This window comes from Melanostigma gelatinosum (genome assembly GCF_949748355.1).
Source record: "Melanostigma gelatinosum genome assembly, chromosome: 7".
Taxonomy (NCBI): domain Eukaryota; kingdom Metazoa; phylum Chordata; class Actinopteri; order Perciformes; family Zoarcidae; genus Melanostigma; species Melanostigma gelatinosum.
Window position 1 is genome coordinate 26,239,057 of NC_136640.1, and position 22,399 is coordinate 26,261,455.

At 42.2% G+C, this 22,399-nt stretch overlaps 2 protein-coding genes across 3 annotated transcripts in view; both read left to right on the top strand.

Moving 5' to 3' along the window:
• brip1 (BRCA1 interacting helicase 1) overlaps positions 1-10,413 on the top strand; it is a 50,324-nt gene extending 39,911 nt beyond the window's left edge. For both annotated transcript variants that reach the window (XM_079272574.1, XM_079272573.1), the window contains exons 17-20: positions 6,406-6,518; positions 6,600-6,682; positions 6,822-7,118; positions 8,903-10,413. In XM_079272574.1, the coding sequence (XP_079128700.1) occupies positions 6,406-6,518; positions 6,600-6,682; positions 6,822-7,118; positions 8,903-9,663 (1,254 nt within the window). In that variant the 3' untranslated portion in view covers positions 9,664-10,413. The remainder of the gene's footprint in view (positions 1-6,405; positions 6,519-6,599; positions 6,683-6,821; positions 7,119-8,902) is intronic.
• mrps23 (mitochondrial ribosomal protein S23) overlaps positions 1-22,399 on the top strand; it is a 244,791-nt gene that overhangs the window by 48,681 nt on the left and 173,711 nt on the right. The window lies entirely within an intron of this gene.

Below are 22,399 nucleotides of genomic sequence, written 5' to 3' on the forward strand. Positions count from 1 at the left end.
GGCCAATTAAAAGAAACTCACGTCTGCAGGCAGCGTTCTCAGTGTGGCTGCTGTGGAACAAAGTTCGCGAACACCAGGGAAGGCCGCTAAACTAACATTGTTTATTTCTTTTTTTATTTATGTTACTTCACAAATGTTTGTTCTGTCTCAGAAATAAGGAGATGCTGCTATCAGCTGACTTGGATGCACCTGGCACTGAAAACTGAGAGTCTAAAAACCCAGAGAAACACGAGGCACAACAGAAGAGAGGAGCACACGGCCGACTCGCCGTACCAAAGGAAGATCAATAGTTTTGCGGGCGAGTGGCCCGTCCTGATTTAATCAGCCCCAAAGTGCAATAAAACTCAAAACAAAACCCCAAACATTTTTTGATACATTTTTTATTCTTTAATGCGTCGACCACTATTTCTTCTGATTCGTTCCGATTGGTTGTGATGATGCTTGTGCAGTGACGTTTTGCTCTCACACTGATTGTGACTGATGGAGCCCCATGCTGCTACTTTTGTTGCCCAACTTGTAAAATCGTAGGTTTTCTTTGTTGCTGGCATCGTCTTATGTTACTCTGATTTAATTACTGCAAAGCAAATATACATTGCTGCTGAAGTTAATCAGAGAAGTTCTTCCAATGAATCTCCTTTGTTGATCGATTCTGTGACTGGAGATGTCAAAAATATGAATTTTAGTTGATATTTAACTGTATTTCTCCATTTCATACCACACAATGATGCTGTTTGGCTTTGCAGTAGATCTAACCCATGTTGTTGACTTCAGAGGCTGCTCATCGATCAATATTTAATATGCGACGGGGGAACCCAAGGCCAGTGTTGACCGTTCCTGCTTCAGCTTCCAGACCGTGGTTAGGAAGCACAGGGGAGACTTTGTTTTGCCTCCAGGGTCAAAGTTGACGCTCACTTGGTGGTTACACTACATTTACTACCTCGCTGCTAATTTCCTCTGATTCGATCGGCAACACCTGTGTGCTCGGAGCGCGTCCACCGTCACGCTCTCTGGCTCGGTCTCATATGAGCTGAAACGGAAGAAGCGGTCTGACTGCAGTGAGATCTAGACAGACACTGAAACCGTGTGCTCAGGTAGACGCTATATTTAGCCAGCTAATAACCTCATTCACTTTTTATTTGTAGCCTTATTTGTAACATCGGCTCTAAATTCCCTTGACTGAAGAATCCAACTATTATGCAAAATGGTCAGGGTCAGCTCTAATAATCGCGATCGTTCATTGTAATAGTGACAGACCCATCTGTGACTACATGATGGTCTAAACAACTGATACATGTGTGATGTGGCACTGGCACCTCTGCTCCTTTTCCTATTGTTTTCTTTAAACACATTTCCACTGGCATGAATGCTTCATATTAGCACTGTATCATATTTACACCATATGTCTTGCTGTGAAACACATACAGTACACACATACACATGCGTGACATGTTCTTACGTTGTGAACATTACCAGTGAGTACATGTGCACTTTCTCTCAAGAGCACACATGGACCCAGACATATGAATTCATTCATTCTATGCCACAGTCACACGGCAGCACCCCGTTGCTAGGATAAGAGGTGTAAGCCCAGCTTCTCTCCATTTAAACTCCTCCAGCACTTTAGATGCCTGCATGGCCTGCATTCCCAGACAGGCATAACTCTTAGAAGGTACGACCTAAGCACATAGCATGACATTTTACTGGCCTGTTGTGTTATTGTGACAAAGATCAAAGGTTGAACTTGAAAAGTCCTCTGCAGAGAAAGGCCTGCCAAAGGTGGTATTACATTGATGTTGAGTTTTTCCAAATGGCATGTTTTACAGTGAACAGTCACGTCCTGCGTGAGTGAGTCAAACAATAAGTGGCTTTAACAAGCAATAAAAAGACACTTACAACTGATACGGCATCTCTCTTGGTTTAATGAAGGGCTCAGGCAACTTCTTGCTGCTGCCCTTTATTAAAGACAACCACGAGAGCGTTTTAATTCTAAGGCCTGCGAGCATGTAAAACGGATGGGTAAAGGGGATTTAGGAGGAATGTTGAAGAGTTTGTGGAAATGATCAAGAAGAGGGGATGATGAACGCTCCAGGCACACTCAAGACTGTACATATGGCTTTATCATCAGCCGCTGAAGGGAGGCTATATAATACATGATCACCACTTGTACTGTCCATGTCAGCGCCACAGGCCGGCTTTAGAAGGACTTCTTAGTCAACATTGTTTTCTGTTGATGCACGTAAAACCCAACATTTTCCCACAATTCATTGCCCAGGCTGGCTACTGTTAAACATACTGTTGTACATATACCAAAACAATACTTTATTACCTTAGTTTGAGAGATACAAACTCCCTTTTTCATTTACAAAAGAAGCCAATTTTCTCAAATGTTGTTGCACAAGCAGCCATACACAAACATTTGCCAAATTTGGATCAAATCGGGAACTAACTAGCAGTTTTGAGGTCAAGACGGGGCTCAAAATGTGGGTCACGTCAGAATAAAGTCTTGAGTCTAAAGATGAGTAGGCAACCTTAGGCACGCATAGCAATGTAGCGTAACCAATGTAGCGCAACCAATGTAGCGTAACCGATGGTGTACCAGCAATAAGTGCGCAAGACACATTTTTTGTAAACGTTGAAGTGCCCTCTTCAAAAGCCATTGTTAGTTGTGCGGCCTGTTATCATAATTTGATCGATTCTTTTTTTTTTTTCTTCCCCATCATCTGCAAAGAGCCGCCCTGCTCTGCCTCTGATTGGCTATTCTGCCTTCTTTGCAGAACTTAAGTTTGTTGCTGATGAACAAGGTTGGTGGGAGGTTGCTCGGGTTAATGATTGCAACTCTGAGGTGGGTGTTTTCATAAGTATGGTGGCCTTCTTGTTTAGTGCTCATTCATAATTACACTTTTTTTTTTTTTTTTTAAATGCTGCTATGCATGTTGGCAATGGATTGAATTACATTAAAATTCCATTGGAAAACACAATTTTTATGTGTTGTCATAATTAATCTTAATGTTAACCTTAATATTGATATGACAAAGTTGAGTCAAAGCAACTTGGTGTCCAAACACCAACAAGACTGAAACCTGTCTGAGATGATGGAGAGCACACTCCAGCACTACAGCCCTGTTCCATACCGGTCCGTATCCTTTTACCATTTTACCATTCAGAGCTTCCAATCAGCCTCAACCTTCATTTAGAGGCAATATCTACAAAAGTGAACTTTTTAGTGGAACATAAGAAAGTAACTATAAAAGAATAAGTAGGATTCTGTGCGTAGCCTTGCTGTGAGCTGATCCATGAGCAGTGTGATAGTCGCACACACACACACACACACACACACACACACACACACGGACACTGTCTTCAGGATGAGCCACTCAGCTGTCAGCTCAGCCTTATGTGGCAGACGAGGCGCTCAGCAATCTCAGTGACAAGCACAAGATGTCCCGGACTGCTAGAGGCGTGCACATTGACACTGACGTGCACATACACACACCCGGCCCAAAATGTAGCTCAAACAGATGCGCTCAACTGCGAATCATGCCTAGTGGTCAAATATATGTTTTCAGGGATGAACAGGTTGCTGTAGAGGACGAGGCCAAAGCAAGCGAGTGATCTCTTGACATTTTAACTAATCCCTTCTAGCGTGTGGTTTCTTGCACATTTGCTAGCAGCCAGAATTGGCTTTTTCACATATGCAACCTGTCATGTTAGATTGGACGATGACATGGTACAGACCAGGGATGTGATTGCTCCAACGCTGAAATGGACTGTGATTGGATTTAGATGACACCGCCGGCTCGAGGCTAATGGCCTTTCTGTTCAAGCTGTGGGTTTAGAAGTGGATTCTTTAACTGCTTTGGTGTCTCATACATTCAGACAAAGTAATCTCACCATGAAGCCAGCAGCATTAACTAGGCTTCCTGTGACACGGCTATACGAGTTGCCTCCCATTGACGGCCTGCACTGCTATCGTATCGTTGCAGATAAAACCTGTGACTTTTAAATCTCCTGTAAAGACTAGAGCTGCTTCATACATCGCTAAAAGTGTTCCAGTGTGCTGGTAGGTTGTCCGTGGTGTTGCTCAGTTATTTACATGCTTCTTAGGTGAGGTGTTATTAGTCATAGTCCAACTTTGGGGCGACATTTAGTAATTCCTGTGACTCTGTTTGTTTATGTTCACAAGCCCAGACAGGCCACAGTGGCATTGCGTGAGGGAACAGGCTGTACCTGCCACGGCCCCGTGTTTGGTGGCTCAAGGCAAAGACGCAGTACCTGTCAAAAGCAGTTAAAGCCCCGTTCAGCAGCCTGCCCTGCATGGCATCTCGTCAGACGCCAACTGAACTTTTCACTTGTCAATTCTGAAAGGTTAGCTCTAAAATCAGCAGCGACAGATGCAAATGGTTGGATGCTCTTCTGGCATTTCTGTGCAGGGACGCTTCATGTCACCTAGGCCACCTTGTTTGTCCCCCTCCTACCTCCACTCTACTCCATCATGGCCTCTCTTTAGCCCCTCTGTTCCCCTTTCAGAACACATCTGTCTGCGTGGGCAAGTAATATCCAAGCCCTTCAGGTCCTGAGACATATTTGTTTGGTGTTTAGTTTGCCCTAGATCAGCGGTTCCCAAACTTTTTAGGCCACGCACCCCCTTCTACATCCCGACCGGGTTCACGCACCCCCAACCCCCCCCCCCCAAACACACACACCTTAAAAAAAAAAAAGCAACAGAGCCGCATAAAAATTGGACTAATGAGAGAACAGTTTGCTCGCGCGTGGCGTTTGTTTACAAGATAAAAAACACAAACTCTTCCTGCACCGTGCCTTCGAAAAGGTAACGGACATAACGTTACGAAGGTAACGGACGATTGGCCAGATTGGCCACATCTGTAGACTCGTCTACTTGCAGAGAGTAAAACTCACTCTTCTTCACGCGACCGACTAATGTAGCCAGGATGTCTTCGGACAAAGCATCGATGCGCGCGACAGTGTTGTTGGACACCGGGATCACGTCCAACTTTTTCGCTTCTCTCTCTCCAATCATACATTCCACCATCTCTTTAACATTTTTCCCTCTCCTTCTCCCTATTACGCGGTCAGAATACCACCACAACACGCCGCCTGTCTCCGGCAGAAATGCGCTCATCCACGCACGGGAACAACACCGAGTTGTAATATATACCTCCATAACACCCCGCCACTCTCGGCTCATACCGCCCCAGCAACGAGGCACATCACCCGGTCACAATACCTCCAGAATGTCCCCCGGGTGAAATCCGGGACTTGGTGTTATGGTTCCGAGTGGCGGGCGCTCACTCGTTGGCGCTGGGACGCGAGGTCTCCAGCCGCCCCGCCGCGAGGCACCCGATCGTCAGGTCTGTCAGCCCTCGGAACAGGCCGCGGGTCAATAACTTGTGGGTGGCGGGGTAGAGGCGAGGCAGATCACAGAAAAATAATAAAGACTAGAGTATGGCAAAGATATGTTGATGAGAAGCGTATTTGTACGTCAAACACAAACGTAATCAGGGAGAAAATACGTTCGTGGTAAAACGTAATTGAGAATGCATTTTAGTTTTGGGGGAACGTCATTTTTAGGAGACAGGACTGCACCGCCATTACACTTTTCCTCTCGCGCACCCCCTAGAGGCAGCTCGCGCACCCCCAGGGGTGCGCGAGCTGCCTCTAGGGGGTGCGCGAGAGGAAAAGTGTTTTGCCACAGTTATGGCTGTTGTTTTGGAGAACAGGTTTTCAGTTATGTTCAGTATTCATTTGGTAACCAGTAAGGCATTTCGCCTTTCTTTTGGTTTTTACAATAGACACAAACTGGAGAGAAGGAGAGGAGGTGAATTGCAACATAAGTGGCCGGCTGAAATGTAGCCAAAGACGTGGTTAAATGATACACGTCTGAACCACAAGGCCACCAGGATGCCCTGTGATTAATGTTGATGGCACACACCTCGTACCCCTTTTATCTGACTTCTTCTGTTTCTGTTTTCTTGAGACAACACCCTGAACAACATTGTGGAGTAAGTTTGTGAAATGGACAGAATCAGATTAATCAACTGAATATTTCTGTTGATCAGATGGTGTTCAGAAATATGTTCAATGATCTTATGTCACAAAAGATAAACGGCCCTTAAACAACATTTATAGTTACTAAAATGGTATTGCAGCTTGAGTAATGCTAAATAAGGATTAGAAAAATCTAATTTGATTCATTTTCAAAGTCTTTGATAGAAACCTTTACGATCTGTCTTTTCCAGGTTATTCTCTCCTTCGGTGTGACTTACAAATACTTCAATTTCTGACTTTGAGAAAACACGGAGTCAGTGGGGGGCAGACACAAATACTGTGTCAATAGGCCATTGAGATGACAGTTGCTATTTTTGAGATACTGCTCTGTGGTTTCAGGTGGAACTGAAGATGAAGTACAATGACCAACACTGCAAATCCAGAGGTCTTCTCTCAGGCCATCGTTGGTACGAGATCCAGGCCTACAGAGCTCTAAACCAGGCCCTGGGAAGGTAAACCTGACCTCTACAGCTGCACTGCTTTTACTTTTTGCCCTCACTTTTATGCTTGAACCCTCAAAATTCATTTCACAGGTGTATCCGCCACAAGAATGACTGGGGTGCCCTAATTCTCGTGGATGACCGTTACAGGAATAATCCCAATAAGTACATCACAGGTACTCCATAATGTGTACGGTCTGTGAACACTGGCTGACTTCATATTAAAAGCTGCACGGCCTCTCGTGCTGAACACTAGATGGCAATGGTTATCCACTGTAAGCTTTCTTGTCTCTGTGTGTGTTTGTGTAATCTCAGGTCTGTCTAAATGGGTCCGCCAGCTGGTCCAGCATCACGGCACCTTCAGCAATGCCATGCAGTCTCTAGCAGCCTTCTCACAGGTGCAGCAGAAGGTGGAGGCCCTCAGCTCCATTGTCTCATCTCCAAACAGTCACTTGTCAGTAACTGTAGAGGGACAGGGTCTGCCCAATGCCCCAGACCCTCAGACACCCCGGCCATGTGTCAAAACGCCTAAACCCCAGCAGGACTCAAGCCCCTCCACCTTCCATTTTTTTTCTCGTACACAGTTTAAAGCGGAGCAAAAAGAACAAGCAGGTGAGCTAAATTGAAGGCTGAAAGTAGAGTTTTGGTGCTGCGAGGTTGATATCTAATATATAATCCAAGCCCCCCCAAAATGTACCATTTTAATATTTATGTCTCTCACTTTTTGTTAGTCTGTCTAGTAAAGTCACTGTTGAATTGATGAGAGTTTTGAATCTGAAATATTATCAAGGTTCTACATGTTTTATGTCTCAGACAAATAGGGTGAAAGGTCAGGCTGGCATCATTCTGTATTTTCCTTATTATCAACTAACTACATGAAAAGACCAAAACCATGGCAGACCTCCTTGTACCTGGGTGCCTCCATCGATACCAACAACAGTACGAGAAGTTACTCTCTCTTAATTCTTTGACTTCCTGTCTGTGGGTTCGATTGAATATGTAAATCTTGATGACTTGGTCAATTTTTAACAATAGTTCTTAAACAGGTCACTGTACAGGGTTCCCACATGTCCTGGAAAACAGTTGACCAATTGTGTAGCCATGGAAAACACAAAAAAATTAGAGAAAATGTCCTAATGGAAAATGATTTAAACATTCTCTCTTTAGCTAAGAATAAACTGCATTACCATAGGAACTGGCTTAACGTTCCAATGGTAGTTTGTGGATGAGAGGATTTTGAATAGGATGTAATGTTGTGGAAACGCTGCTAACACACCTCAAAGTCTCACAGCATGGCAGCAAAAGCAGGTTGGATGACAATACGTAACTTGGCTTTTTCCCCCAAATTGTTTTAATGGGTTTAATAATGTTTAATTGTTCAGCATGTTTGGTTCAGTTGTCAGGTGTGTGGGTGTTCATAAAAAGATCATGCCAGATAACAGTGTGGCTCATGAATTGTGTTTTTAATAGTTTCTGGATAACAACAGCACAGAGCAAGGAGATCTATTTACTACTTGTTAGTAGGGTACAGAAATAGTTGGTTGTGGTCCTTTCATGACATTTGGTGATTGAATATTTTCACGCTTATCTTTCAAGCATTAATGTAGGAGTGGATTCTTATAGTAAATCAATATTGCACTATTGTGTACATTTAATATTTCAGTCTATTCAGTTGATGATGGGGTTACAATGAGATCTATTGTTTCTCTATTGTGGCTGAACCTCTGATCAGTACATGATGAATGGAACCATATTTCACACTGTCTGAGACCTTGTTTTTCTCTTCTTTCCTCATGGATCATGACATTTAAAGTATTCATTTTCAAAGATGGCGATCAAAAGGGCCATTTCATTTTTGTGCTCAGGGATTTATGAGCATGATGTCACCACTAGACAATATTCTTAGGTGACGTGTTTGCACATTTCCTTGGCTAGCACCCATTGTCTTTGGGGTCATGACACGGTTGAGCTGTTTGCCGCGTTGAGTTCTGTGGTGGATAGGGGTGGTAGCAGAGCAGTAGCAGACCCCCGCCCCCCTCCCTCATAGTTGGGGGTGGGGGCCATGGGGTCCGTTGAGTGGCTCGCCTCATTACTGTAAGGTCTTTTGCGTGCCTGAGTGGCGCTGGAGCGAGCTGATGAGCAGATGTTGGACTGTTGCTTTTAATTAAATCCCCTTGACCTTTGTTTGAATTATATTGAGCGTAAGCCTGCGTTTATATCTTTCTTTATAAGATAGCCTTGGCAGCCATGGTGCTCTGCATACCGGTCTCATTTCATGGTGCGACGTAAAAGCTTCTTTGTGAGTCTTAGTGTCTGCTTTGTTGTCTGTCAGAGTTCACTATTAGTTTGATAAATATCCACCCTAAACTGATTTTGAACGTTTTGTTTTGATGCAGAATTGTTGAACACGATGCCCGGTGCCCCAGCAAAGCCCCCATCGCATCAAAAAAGAACAGCTAAGCCTCTGTACAACATTTTCACCTCCAGCACCTGCTTCAAGAAGCCAATCTTTAAAGAAAAAGCAGCCAGTAATTCCAGCCAGCACATGGAAGCATCTAATCACTCGGAGCACCAGGATAAACAGCAGATCTCCGCTCCACAAACAAAGACTGAAGCAACTCGTCTTGAACAAGGGGCCGGAGACCGGTCCATTGAAATCAAAGTGGAACCACACAGGCTGGCTCTGGAGCCTTCTCCAGAAACAACCCCTCCCAGCTGTGAGAGTGAACTGCTGTCGAAAGACAATCCTGACAAAGATGATGATGAGGAGGAGGGCGAGGAGGACCAATCTGTCTTCTTTACTCCAGAACTTTTCGGGGGTGAAGACGAGGAAGGCACCCCACAGAAAGAGACGAAGACCAAGTCACCTCCCAGGATGCTTTCTGGGGCAGAGAGCCCTACTCTGCTGCCAGAAGAACCTTTTGGCTCGGAGCAGGCCCGAGGGCAAGGTCCAGCCTCTGCTTCTGATGGACAGAGTATTTCAGTCAGAGAGGAGAGCACCACAGAGCTGTCACAGAAACAGCAAGACGAAGTCATAATACAGAAGCAGGGTGAGGAGGGAGAGCAGAGGGAGAACCAGAGCAGGCAGACAGGCAGTAGGCTTCGCAGGTTGTCCAGGTCCACAAAGCAAGCTCCCTCTACTCCAACAGGTAACTAACAACCTGGACATAAGAAAGATTGTCTCTATATAATAATGTTTTATATGCATAATACATGTCAATGCACATTTGCTAATCAGTGGATTGATATTAAACAGATTGCAGTGCAGTGTAGCATATTCAGTTCAACCATTGCTGCAGAGTTTCACAGAATGTCCTGAACACTACGTTGTAGAGTATCTGCATGCGTTAGAGCTGCCTGAGGCTACCTGCCCACACACGGCATACAGTAGATGATGAGGCTTCAGCCCTCAGATCAGCTTCTAATGGAGTGTGACAACACATCTTATTAAGGCCATGAAGGTGGGTTCTCTGTTAAAAGACTCATAACTAATCAACAGCATTGAAATTGCAGCGCTGATTGAATGTGCCTTTTAACAAATCATTAAAATACAAAATCAGTCATTTGTTTTCCTATGAAGTAGGTAATCATTTTGTCAGGTAATGGATGACCAACGTGCTTTAGACATGCCTGATTAAACCAAAGGAAGAGACCGTTATGTATAAATGATGTGTGCCGTAAGCTCAAATGGTGTGGATACACATTCGTTTTACATTCAATAAGCATTCATATACATTCTGTTAATTCACAATAAAATGAAATGCTGGTTTCATTGATATTTTTTTTTTTAAGATTTGTTCTCATCCTTTTTCCTTTTCATTCTGATATATAATTCTACCTGATGCATTAACATGAAAGAGGTACTTTACTGGTTGAGATCTTTAAGAGTTAAATCTAGCAACATATTTTATAAAGTGACCATCTGTTTATGTATTCTTGATCTGAATAATAACTACTTTAACCACCTCTCAATTAGACTTTGCTACACAGTAAACACAAAATATGATGTTATATTTTAGAATTTTGTCCATTATTAATATCAATGAGGGTAGAATGCTAGAAACACCTCAGTCTATACAACACAATTCAAAATGAGCATGACGTTGAACCAACCTGACTAAAGAAAAGCTAAACATTAGGACCTGAATGGAGGTTTGTTACAGGACTGTTGTGTTAGTTTTAGCTAGGATGACTTAATACACCAGCTTCACATAGAACTACTTCCAGCATATGTTAAAATATGTTCACAAATGAATTATATATAATTAATCCAAACACAGTGATATTCATTTCCAGTGTAGTTTCCATATTTGTAGTCCTGCAGAATTCACTGATATTATTCGTGGAGGAAACCGGTGTAATCAAGAATTTAATGGCCATATTTGATTGTTTGAATCTGAGGAGCGGAGTTCCTTTAATTGAGCCAATGCTAAATGCAGAATCATCGAACGGGCTATGTGGAAGGGAGACAAAAAAGATTAAACATGATTACACTGATGTGATTTGTCTCATTACTGCGCAAGCTTCACCAATGTGTGATTTGTGCAGCCAAGCAGAGTGGACAAGTGTTCCATTAAAGCCTTTCTTTGCTCATCAACTGCCTCCCCAAGACCCTTGTATATGTAATCGTGCATGGCCACTCGTTAGCGTCATCAAAACACACAGCGTGGAGAGGCCAGGGACTGTTGTTAAAAGCACTTATTAGGGAACCCACATTACTGAAAGCCTCAGTAATGACCCATTACTCTAATTCAGCGTCTGCCCTCAACCCCAAATCATTAAAGCTACACTAAGGCAACATTTTGTGTCCAAAAACCCCAAATGGGACAAAATGCAACAGCAATAGCGCTCCATCCCCATAGAACTCTGAATGGTCAGCGCTCCGTCTACACAAAGTGACAAATCAAACGTTTAGAGGGAAACGCAAATCTTCCCTTTTTTCAGGCAAGTGCTTGTTTGAAAAAGGTGGACTCACGCCTAGTGTAATTGAACGGTGACCTCATTAGTTAACGAGGGTGGTAATTCCCAACCAGGGGTATGTGTACACCACAGCGAGGGGGGTGACACTTTTGTCATAAAAAAACAATAATCAATGTTAAATTGGTATTTAATTAAACTTCTGTTAATAGTTATTTTACTGTTCACAAACAATGAATAATGTTTATTAGTAATGCTATAATTTACAAGGTGTTTTATCATGTTTGTGTAATATGAAATAATTAACACTTGAAGTAACACTTGACCCACCTGCTACAATTGTGAGTATGTGAGAAGTAGTTAGCAGGCATAGACGTAATTAAATGATAAATAAATATACTACTGATAAATCTGGTTGACATGTCCAGCTCTGGCCACTTACACACAAGTGTAGGCAGTATGGAGGCAAACTGAGCAAAAATTACAATAATTCAAGGATCACTAGTTCTTGTATTGAATAATATCCACCTTTCGATAATCAATAGTGTTACATAACATCCAATTTAAATAACATTTGACTGTTTGTAGTTACCAGTCTGTGATGCTGCCTAAAGCAGGTTGAAAGAAAAAACAGCTGGAATCACTTTTGTAACAGCATCCCTGTTGATTTCAGCTCAGGGAAACATGACTGCCAGATGTATCTATTTGCTGAAAAGGTTACTTCATGTCAATTGACAGGTGGTGGCTGTGGAGCCAAGAGTGCAGGGAAAGTCAGCCTTCAGCAGCTTGAGACCAGGAGCAGCCAGGGGAGGACCAGGCCAGATCACGAGTTAAAGGTGGTGCTGGTGGGTTTGAATAGCAGACCATCCAGAGACAGACTCATAAGAGAATACAGTTCAAAACAAGACACAGTTCAAGAGAATGTTTATCAGGCACATTTCTTCAAACCAAGTGTGAAAGACAGAGGGACCGAGTCAGGAAGGTGCCCTGTGGGTGTTAGGGAACACAACGCTCTGAAAACACCTGCTAGTTCCACAAGGACTGAGACCGACGATGTGACTCCAAAACAAGGCGGCATAGGGGGTCTGCAAGAAGCTGGAGCAGCAGGATGTAGTCCTACGGGTCCAGCAGCGGATGGTCCAGGAACTCAACACACCACACCAAAAGGTAAAAGAATCTATATAGAATGTAAAATCATAGGTTGTACAGTCTGAACAATCAATGCATGTACATGCCAATGTTGGTCAGCACACTGGAGAAGGTAGAACACAAATATGACATTACAAAAAGGGAGAAAGTTGGGTTTACATTATGCAAGGCAGATCAAATAAGAGCTTAGAAAACAGAATTACATCTTGATTTAAAGTGCTGAATCCATTTTTCTGAACGACAACTAATTCAGCCAGGAACACTCACTCAGTGCTGCAGACCTTTGCCCGGAAAGGTTGTCAAGTTAGCAAAAACTCAATAGCTCTTACTTTATATCCACACACAGTACATGACAGCACTACCAAAACACAGCTGTGAGCAAATTAAACCAGGAACAAAATCAGGGGATCGACTAAAGGAACCTAAGCTCCCAGTGGAGTGTGCACCTGTGCTGTATTTGTTAATGTTCAGCAGTGGAACTGGAAAGAATACAAGCTCACAATGGCTGCCGCCCTAAAGACTCTGACTACAGTATATCGTGTCATATAATGTCTTTTTAAATGATTAATCAATTCAATTATTAGTTTCATATGTTTGGATTAATAATATTTGTTTTAAACATAGGTTAACCCATGACATGCTTAGGTTCATACTGTACGTATTGAAATATTCCCTTAAATGCTGTCCAAAGTTTCATGCTGCAATGGTGTTGTTTCTAGGTAGCCACTTTTTGTGAAATTCAACTTAACATACTTTTTTTTCCAACCAACCTATTAAAGTACGGAGATCTTGTGGACAGAAAAGCAGGAGATTTAACAAAGTAAGTGTCACATTTTTCCAGCAAATCACAGGGAAAGCATCAACTGTTTCTCCTTATCAGTGTTCAAATGTACTGTGCTTTTCTATTTCATTATTTCTTTGTATTACAATATTTCAGATTTCGACAGAGCAACATATGTTGACACTGATCAGTGCTGCCGTACACATGCGGTAATGGATTTTGCACTTACCGGTAGTCAGTTTTCGCTGTGTGTTGCACACAGAAGCGCATAAAGAAAACAGTGCATGGTAATGAGTCATATCACCACAGTCTGTGTGAACACAGTGTGCATATCAAAGGGCGTGACAGACAAAAAGCTTTCAAATGTCAACATACCCACTAAAAGCAATACGATATACATTATGACCAAAGAGTAGCTCGGAAATAGAAAGAGAGTTGAGCACTTAGACAATAGTAGCATTTAGAAACACTCTTCCACTCATGAATCGACCTGAATCCGGAGGGAAGATTGTTATCTCTTGTGGGGAGATCATGTGATCTGTCCGTCTGTCCACAACTGATCTCACATACTACTGGACCCATCAGCTTATTAATGACGGTGGTGGTCTCGTGGTTGCGGTGATTCACACTGTTTGAAGAAGGTATTCTGTTTCATGTCGTCGTTGACTGCTGACTCCTCACAAGTGATCAAGAGCAAAAGGCCTTTCCAGCAGTCAGCTAGAAGAAAAACAAGCCTGACCTTGTCTGCTGCAGGCCACATTGTGGCCTTTTGTCATGGCTCAAAAACGGATGGACTCTACTGAGGGCACCTTTGGAATTGAAAATGTTTTCAGTGACTCCTCTGAGATGTTTCTGAAATGCTGCACATAATATATGCACATTTAAGCTTGATGTGAGCAGATTCTTTTGTTCTACTTCCACAGATAGTGAAAGAGCCCAAGCCATGCTCTCTGGGCCTCTACTGTTCTCTGTGTGAGAAGGAACTACTTCCTGTGGCACACGGTAATTTATGAGAAATCTCTGTTGTGTTTCCATTTACGACAAAATAATATGAGTCAAAGTGAATGCGTTTCATTTCGACATAGATTTCATTGTCACTGTCATGACTTCCTGTCTCAGGTGCACTGCGAAGTGCTGTTTGTGAATTTGAACATCTAGCTTTTCTGAGAAAAAGATTTAGTTCTGCAACAACGACCCGCCGCTGCCAGTGTGCACCACATCAGCCATCACTTTTAGACGACTCCGGCTCGCTGCTGGTAGTGCAAAGTCTGACAGCAGTGAAGGCCCTGAGGACTGCTCTGCAGCCCTACTGTGATGGCAGTTTAACTGGTGGGTTGATCAGACTACAACAGTATTAAAGAAGTGATAGTGACACATTTTTAATACAAGAAAAATGACTCATTCATGTTACATCAGGGAAATGCCATCGCACCCACAACTGAACATTCAAAATGAATACTAACTAGAAATGACAATTACATCCGAGGGCAGAGGACAGAGGATGCTGTACAGATTGTAAAGCCCTCTGAGGCAAATTTGTGGTTAGTGATATTGGGCTATACAAACAAAATTGAATTACATTTTTAGAAGAAATTACTAAATTATGATAACTGTAAGTAATTAGAAATGAATTTGGAAAGATGAATACACTAGAGCTTTTCCCATCCCTGTTTAACATTCATATGAACATGTTAACCTTTGACCCTTTCATGGCACATTTCTTCCCTCTAAAGTCGGTGAGGTTACATGCTTTCCCACTGCTTTTCATTCATGCAGCATATAACGCCATCTGGAATCCCGAGGAGGGCTCTGTTACCAGACTTCTGCAGTGCAGCGGCTGTTTGTCTCAAAGCCCCTTTCTGTCTGCAGCGTTAATTGCAGCAGAGATCCAGTGGCCTCAAGACATGGCTCAAGATCAGGTAAACTTTATGAAGGTGAATAAATGTCCACAAAACACAGTGTCATTTGGCTGGAACCACAATCCAAATGATTAACATCTGTATACATATATACACTATGTATATATATATGTACATATATATGTATATATATATTCACACACACACACATGCGTCTGGGTTTAGTTTCACTGTCTAACATGAAGCTGGGAGGAAACTGTTAGGAATGGGTGGATAATTCAATTTGTTCCCAGTTGTAGTTTGTGCCGTATCCAAGAAAGTTCTGAGAATGTGAGAATGCTAATCTGACAGCTGGAGGTGGCTTTCAATCGACACAGACATCTAACAGTAGAAGGGTAACGTCCTCAATGACCAATGTGAAGAGAATGAAGAAGTGACCCAAGTGTAGGTACTGTGTACGCGACAGATATGCTGCAGGTGTTGTTTGTCACTTGTACCTCTAACTTGTACAAATTGGACACATGCTGTGCCACGAGGCATATTTCAATCAATAACCGCGCCCCCCCCCCCCCCCCCCCCCCCCCCCCCCCTCGTAATCCGCTTACAGTGGTAACAGAACCGAGGCACAGAACAAAGTGTCACAGCTTCTAGGAATGCCTCAGCCGGGTTATTATGGCCTCATTGATAATCCTTAAGCTGATTTTTGTTATCATTTGCTTTACAGACGGGGGATGCTCCTGTGCTACATTAAATAAAGTCATGGAGCCATGGTTCAGTATTTATGAAACAAATCTGTTTTTAAAACAGTGTGAATCTGTGCAGAGAGCTATAGACAGAAAATAAACAAAACATTTGATTTAGTTGAAGTGATTGTTCTGACTGTTTAGCTGTCACTACTCTGGTATCATTCAAATGTAATGTCTGCACCAATCAAAGCTGTTGCCAGGAGTATCCAGTGGTAACAGTGTCGTCCTTTTGGTCGAGCGGAGGTTTAAATGTCAAACACTGTTGAGATTATCACTGTGACCTGTCAGATTAAATAGATTTACCCCGATTGACCCGGTAGATTCAGGTTAAACTGTAACTTTCCAAACTCTGTGGTACTTTCAAACTGGAGTCATCTCGTCATCTTGGGCCAATCATTTCCTTTTTTTTCACAAACAGCACATTTCTTCATGGATTTTTAAAAACCTATGTGACATTTGTTATTATCAAATTGCCTAAATGAAGATACATTTGCTAAGTTGCTAAAACAAGATGATGAGGATTTTACGCTAGTTACTGTAGATTGTGTAGTAATCATATTTTCTTTTTTAACCCTCTGTGGCCCTCTGCTGATTGAACTTTGTTGCTGATAAGTGGGATGTGCTGTCATTCAAATACGAACATGTTTCAGTAACAACAGTCATTTGTTCTTAGACTGTTCAAACGGCATTCAATTAAGAGTCATCTGATGCTTTAAAACAGGAAGCTTTGACAGAGAGGGAGGAAATGACAAATTATACTGTCATATACTGTATGTCACACTTTGGCAATTAGTCAAACTATCTAGCCTCTGTCAGGGGAAAGCATCCGTCACTAAAGCACCAAACATATTCCCAATTCAGACTTGAATTGGTTATTCAAGAAAAAGAGGCTCCCTGTCTAAATCATTGGACACGTATGTGAGGCCAAGCATCTCATACACATCAGTAAAGATGTCCTTAGCTCTGCTCATATTGTTGTTAATGCACACATATCTTTCTTTCTGTGGCAATGAATGTGCAAAATCCAGATCTTGTTGAACAAAGAGGAACATCCTGTTGTGCTTTGTCTTGAGTTGCAATTCTAGATTTCAGTAGATACTCCGATCTGACATTACGTTTAGATGATAAAATGACCTCAGCATTGTGGCCATCTGGATCACAGTGTGAATCTAAACCCACTGGCTGAACACACATCTCCCCTCTGCCGCATGGGGTTTAGGACACACTTTGGTCCACCCTTCACTGTTTTTTGGACGCTTGTATGATGCGTTTCAACTTCCTGCTGTTCAGCTGTGAATTTGACAGACACCATATTGCACGTAAAGCTTTGGAGTCTGTCTGGGTGCAATCACCAGACACCCAAACTCCAGTCTGCGTGGAGCAACTTAACAGTCTCCAACACTTGGGCTCGGGGCATGACACGCTCACAACAACTCTACTGACTTCATCGACCACTGTCATTTTGACTTGTTAATCTCAATTTGCCATTGTCATAAGCCCCCCCCCCCCCCCCCCCCCTGAAAAAACATGTCCCTCCCGACTCCTCTAACACCTGCCTTCAAATCTTTACATCTGACATACCGTAGTTACTGCGGGAGACATTGTATTTAATAACTGTTCATGTTCAGATAACAGGAGGCCATGCAGACATCATGTGGGCTTAATGTGCTTTGTTATAGCAGCGATGAGGCCTGCAGGCTCTGACATAGTGACCTTTAATATCTGTCATGCCCCACTGGTTATTAAAGGTGATTACTTTCATCTGAGTGATTTATTTGTATCACAAAATGAATTATGTTCAGTAGTTCCATTTGAACACAAGATAATTCATCCTGTCATGTGAAAGTTAAGTTTGTATTGTTTGGATTACTATGATAAGTTACTTATTTGTGTATAAAGGCACAACATGTATGTTGTATGTCCCATTGCATATAATGAAACAACAAGTGGATGTTTTACAGAGATTTGTGATTCGAAGATACAACTGTTTACATTGTTTGCGTCCCGATAGAGAAGCGATACGTAACCTCTGTGTTTTATGAGAGAATCCTCTTTCATCACATATTATTTTAAATGGAAGTAAACATATTTGGCCACTGTGGTGCATTAGTTGAATAGCTAATGAAATTGATTTCTTTAAGCGTATGTAGCCTAATAAGGATTGCTTGACCGGATCATCTGGCAGTAGAGGGTCTTTAGCAATCTGTCTGCTGGAGCAGCTGTTAGAACTTGGCTTGAGTCATAGGTTTGGAGCTCCTTGGATAATAAACCTAGATTTGTTTCTAAGGGGCAGTGGAATTAGACACCTAATCTGCCTTTGTGGTTTTATAAATTGACTAATCTTGATATAGACATCCGTTGTTTGGGCTCATCTTACTGTGCTTACACCATAAGCTGGTTAATGCTAGAAGTGTGATTGTGGCAACCATTTGCCAGTTGAAAGCCTGATGCCTTTTTAATCGTGCATATTGTAGTAAGGTCTCAGCAGGAGAGCATTAAATACTGGCAATTAGCCATGTATGCAACCTAACCCTGTTTATGGTAGAACACCGACATAGATAAGAATCTCTGATCCATTAAACTACTTAACTTCTTTGTGTTGTATGATGTTGAAGTTTTTCAGTCGCTGGTGTCTAGTTGTACATAATGTTACACGGTGTTTGTTTTCGAGACCGTGTTTTCATGTATGATTTAATCTGTGCTTCACTTTATGGCAATTGGTCACCGATTGGTTCCAACACTCCTGTGTTGATTTAATTTGCATTGCATAAGCATAGAATAGTTGCAAATAATTATCCAGCTCCATGTTGTTTCTTGCCTCATTGATTTTTGAGTCATTATCCTTTTTTCAATCATTGGCTTGCTTTGCCACTCTGCTACAGTCGATAGCATTGATTGATCTGCTCCAGACAGAAGTAAGAGTTAACTTAAGGCTAAGAGCATTAATTTAGACCCTATTAAAATGCACCACTTTTCTTGGGCGTGCTCTTCCTTTTTAGCCGTGCTGGCGTCATGGCTCTAGGCATAGCGATGTCAGTGGATCTGTGTCTCTGATGGTCGGTTGCTCGGTCCACCACTTTGGTCCTGACTGAAATATCTCACCAACTATTGGACACTCTTGGTCCTCAGAGGATGAATCCTGCTGACTTTGGTTGTCCCCTGACTTTCCTCTTGTGCTACCAGCAGGTTGATATTTTTGGCTTTCAATGACACATGGATGGATTGCCGTCCAATGTCCTACACGCCACCATCAGGTCAAAATGATTGTCTATTTTTGTCCCTTTTTTTTGACAGTGCCAGCATAAGTAATACGTGATGACATTCATATAAGCCTCAGCTTAGTGTTTTCTGCTGATTAGCAAATGTTTGCGCACTAATAGATATTACTGTATGTCAATACTAATATTGTATGTCAACCAGATAATCAATGTCCCATGTTACTATGACTTCTACAACAAAAATCGTACATTGTCTAAAAGACCATGAGATCCTCACACTAAAATCATACCATCATGGACATTTCTACAACATGACAGCTGGATTAGTATGCAGCAAATCTTCCTTTCATTGCCTACCTGCTCTTAGTCACTATAGGTTTTCCTGAGCTCCATACTGTAGTATGCGTTACTTGAAGTGACGGTGTCTCATAAATCTGTCCTTGGAAACATTTGCTTCTCATTTGGGAATGGCACTTGGGTTGGAGTCGAGGCTTTGCTCTGTGGAGATGACCTCTCTAGCTTAGGCAGCGCTCCATTAGCCTGGTATGCTGTTACAAAGAAAGTGAACAGTCTCTCCCTAAGACTGAATGATTTATCAGCACAAAGGCTCTGTATCTTCCTGAGTCAGACCTGTCTCATGTTGAGGACCGAGACAGAGGAAATCACTGAAAACCCTTCACAGGCTTCTTCCACTTGCCATCAGTTGGTAAATAGTGAAGATGGCAACAGTCCCAACAGACACAATGGCAGGAGGCTGTGGTCCATCAGGACCAATATGTCAACGCTTTCTTCCTGTCCAATTACAGACATTTACATATCCCTGCTCAGCTCTTCACTTTAGACATACACTTATTTAAACTTACTCTTGATTAGTTTATTCTATTGTAAATGTTCATATTTTTATTTTTAAATGATATCTTATACTATTGCACTGTGTTTATTGTTATGCATCAATCACCAAGCCAAATTCCTTGTATGTGCAAACGTACTTGGCAATAAACCGATTCTGATTCTGATGTACACTGAAGCTTTCAGCCGAGCCCAGGCGTTTAACATACCAGTGAGACAATTAACAACGATCCAGGAAGTCAAGTTGGAGTAACACAATTTTGCGTTTAAAAGTTTATCAGATGCAAAAAAAATGCACGCTGGTTTGTAATACACAAACAGGATTTTACAGCTTTTGGAAGTTTTCACAATAGCGGCCTCAGTGGTCAGCGTTGCAGCAAAAATATAGACAATCTCAAATTGTTTGGCATAAAATGGTGAATCTTCTGCGATAAGAGGTGAATGTAATTTGCTAAAGCAGAGAGTGGGAAGATGCATATTGCCAGAAGACATCTGAGAGTATTATGTTGTGTCAGTAAATCTCATTGATGCTTAGACAGCACTTTATCTTGGGAAGTCCATTCATATCGGAGGATTCTGCAGGTCAACAAACACGTCCAACACCAACATTCGGCCAATGCAGGACGCACCGTGGCCTGTAGAGAGGTGTAAAGTACGGGCGTGGTGGTCGGGTTGGTGGATAGTATATCTGACTTTAATGCACCAGACCAGAGTTTGTATTCTGTTGTTTTATTAAATAACGACAATCTTTCTCTAACTTTAGTGTGTTAGTGTGTATTACTCATACATTATTTGCAATAAGCATGAGCTAGCTTCCTAACCAATACCGTACTTGCCAAGCAGGAATAAATACATTCAACAGTGGCATTGAAAATCATGCTGGCAGTAGGGTTGCATTGGATTTTGATGAAGGTAAAAAATCTAAATGTTCAGAGTACAGTTATGATCCCAGGAGTTTTGGCTGACACACTGAGCAGATGTGGGGAAACTCCCTCAGACGCTTTAGCACTCCTACATTTGGGAATCCTTCTGTAAATATCTCAGCAGATCAAACATGTTACTTCTCACTCATCTCCCACTAAATGCTCCGCTTTTCTCTTTTAGACATGATGGATTGCCTTTCTTTTTGCAAACTGAGGGTGAAAGGTGAGGTATTAGAAGCTGTCAGAAAGCTACGTCTCAGAAGGTTAAGTTGGAGTTGAGGACATGCAGAGATGCAAGGTAAAGTGTTGAGGAATGGGAAGAGTGAGAGCACCGTGCTGTGTAAAAACCGTAAGTGTTGCGAGTCAAAATGCGCCAGAGCTTCAAGACGTGTGCTGATGAATGTACAATCCTTCAGAAATGTCACGAGAACTAAATAGATGCCCTCGACAGACCATCTTAAAACATTTAACATATCCTCTCTGTTCCAATTATCTCACACCTATTCTCATCACACACATTCAAAGCATTGAGGAAAATCCCAACGGAGTAATGACGGAAACGTTCTTTGTTCTGGCCTCTTAGTGGAATATGTTAGTGCTGACAGACAAGACTACTTAAGAACAGGAGCTCCTAAAATCAAACAGGACACATTCAGTGTTTAATTCTGTGGCAACACACAGAGAGCTTGCCCTGACTCATCACTTTCAAAGCTCGCTGGCACACCTCGCCGTGGGAATGACACTTCTCAACCCATCTCTGTTTGAACAAGTTGATTCCACTTTCTCTGGGCTCAGCTGCTCTCCTGATACATAATGGAGAGCTGGCTGAATGTACCAGCCCAAACTTCAAAAAGGGTTAATAAGTGTTGAATACAAGTCCTAAGTGTGCACGCAAATGTGCCTACCCCTCCGTTTGAAGTCTGACTTAATCCTGTTTTATTGTTGACGAGCTGGCAGCTTCACATGGAGGTGTGGACAGATATGCATCAGTACAACTTACTGCTGTGCTCTATGACTGTCCCCCTCTATCCCACATGTGTATCTGGGTGGCGTGCTGCTCACCCTCAACTTAGACATGTCAACACAGGTTTAGATTGATAAGATCCATTTCAATTTGTAAACTTTGTGGTCAAATTGTTGTGAGAACATGTGATTATATCTGATAATGGTGAGAATATAGAGACAAAAGCTGAAACAAATGAACACCTCTTGCTCTAACTCACATGTAACATGCATTTTGTTATGAATTATATATTTAAAAAAATACATGTTCAATTAAATCTCCAACAATTACCTGATTAGTGGATCAAGCTGAAAAGCCAAACATTCATTGGTTGAAATGCCTCTAATGTGAGGATTCTCTGCTTCTTCCTTTTTCATAGAAGTGTAAGTGAAAATCACTGGGTTTTTAATTATTGATGAGACAAAAAATTATAATTTGAGGATGTCCT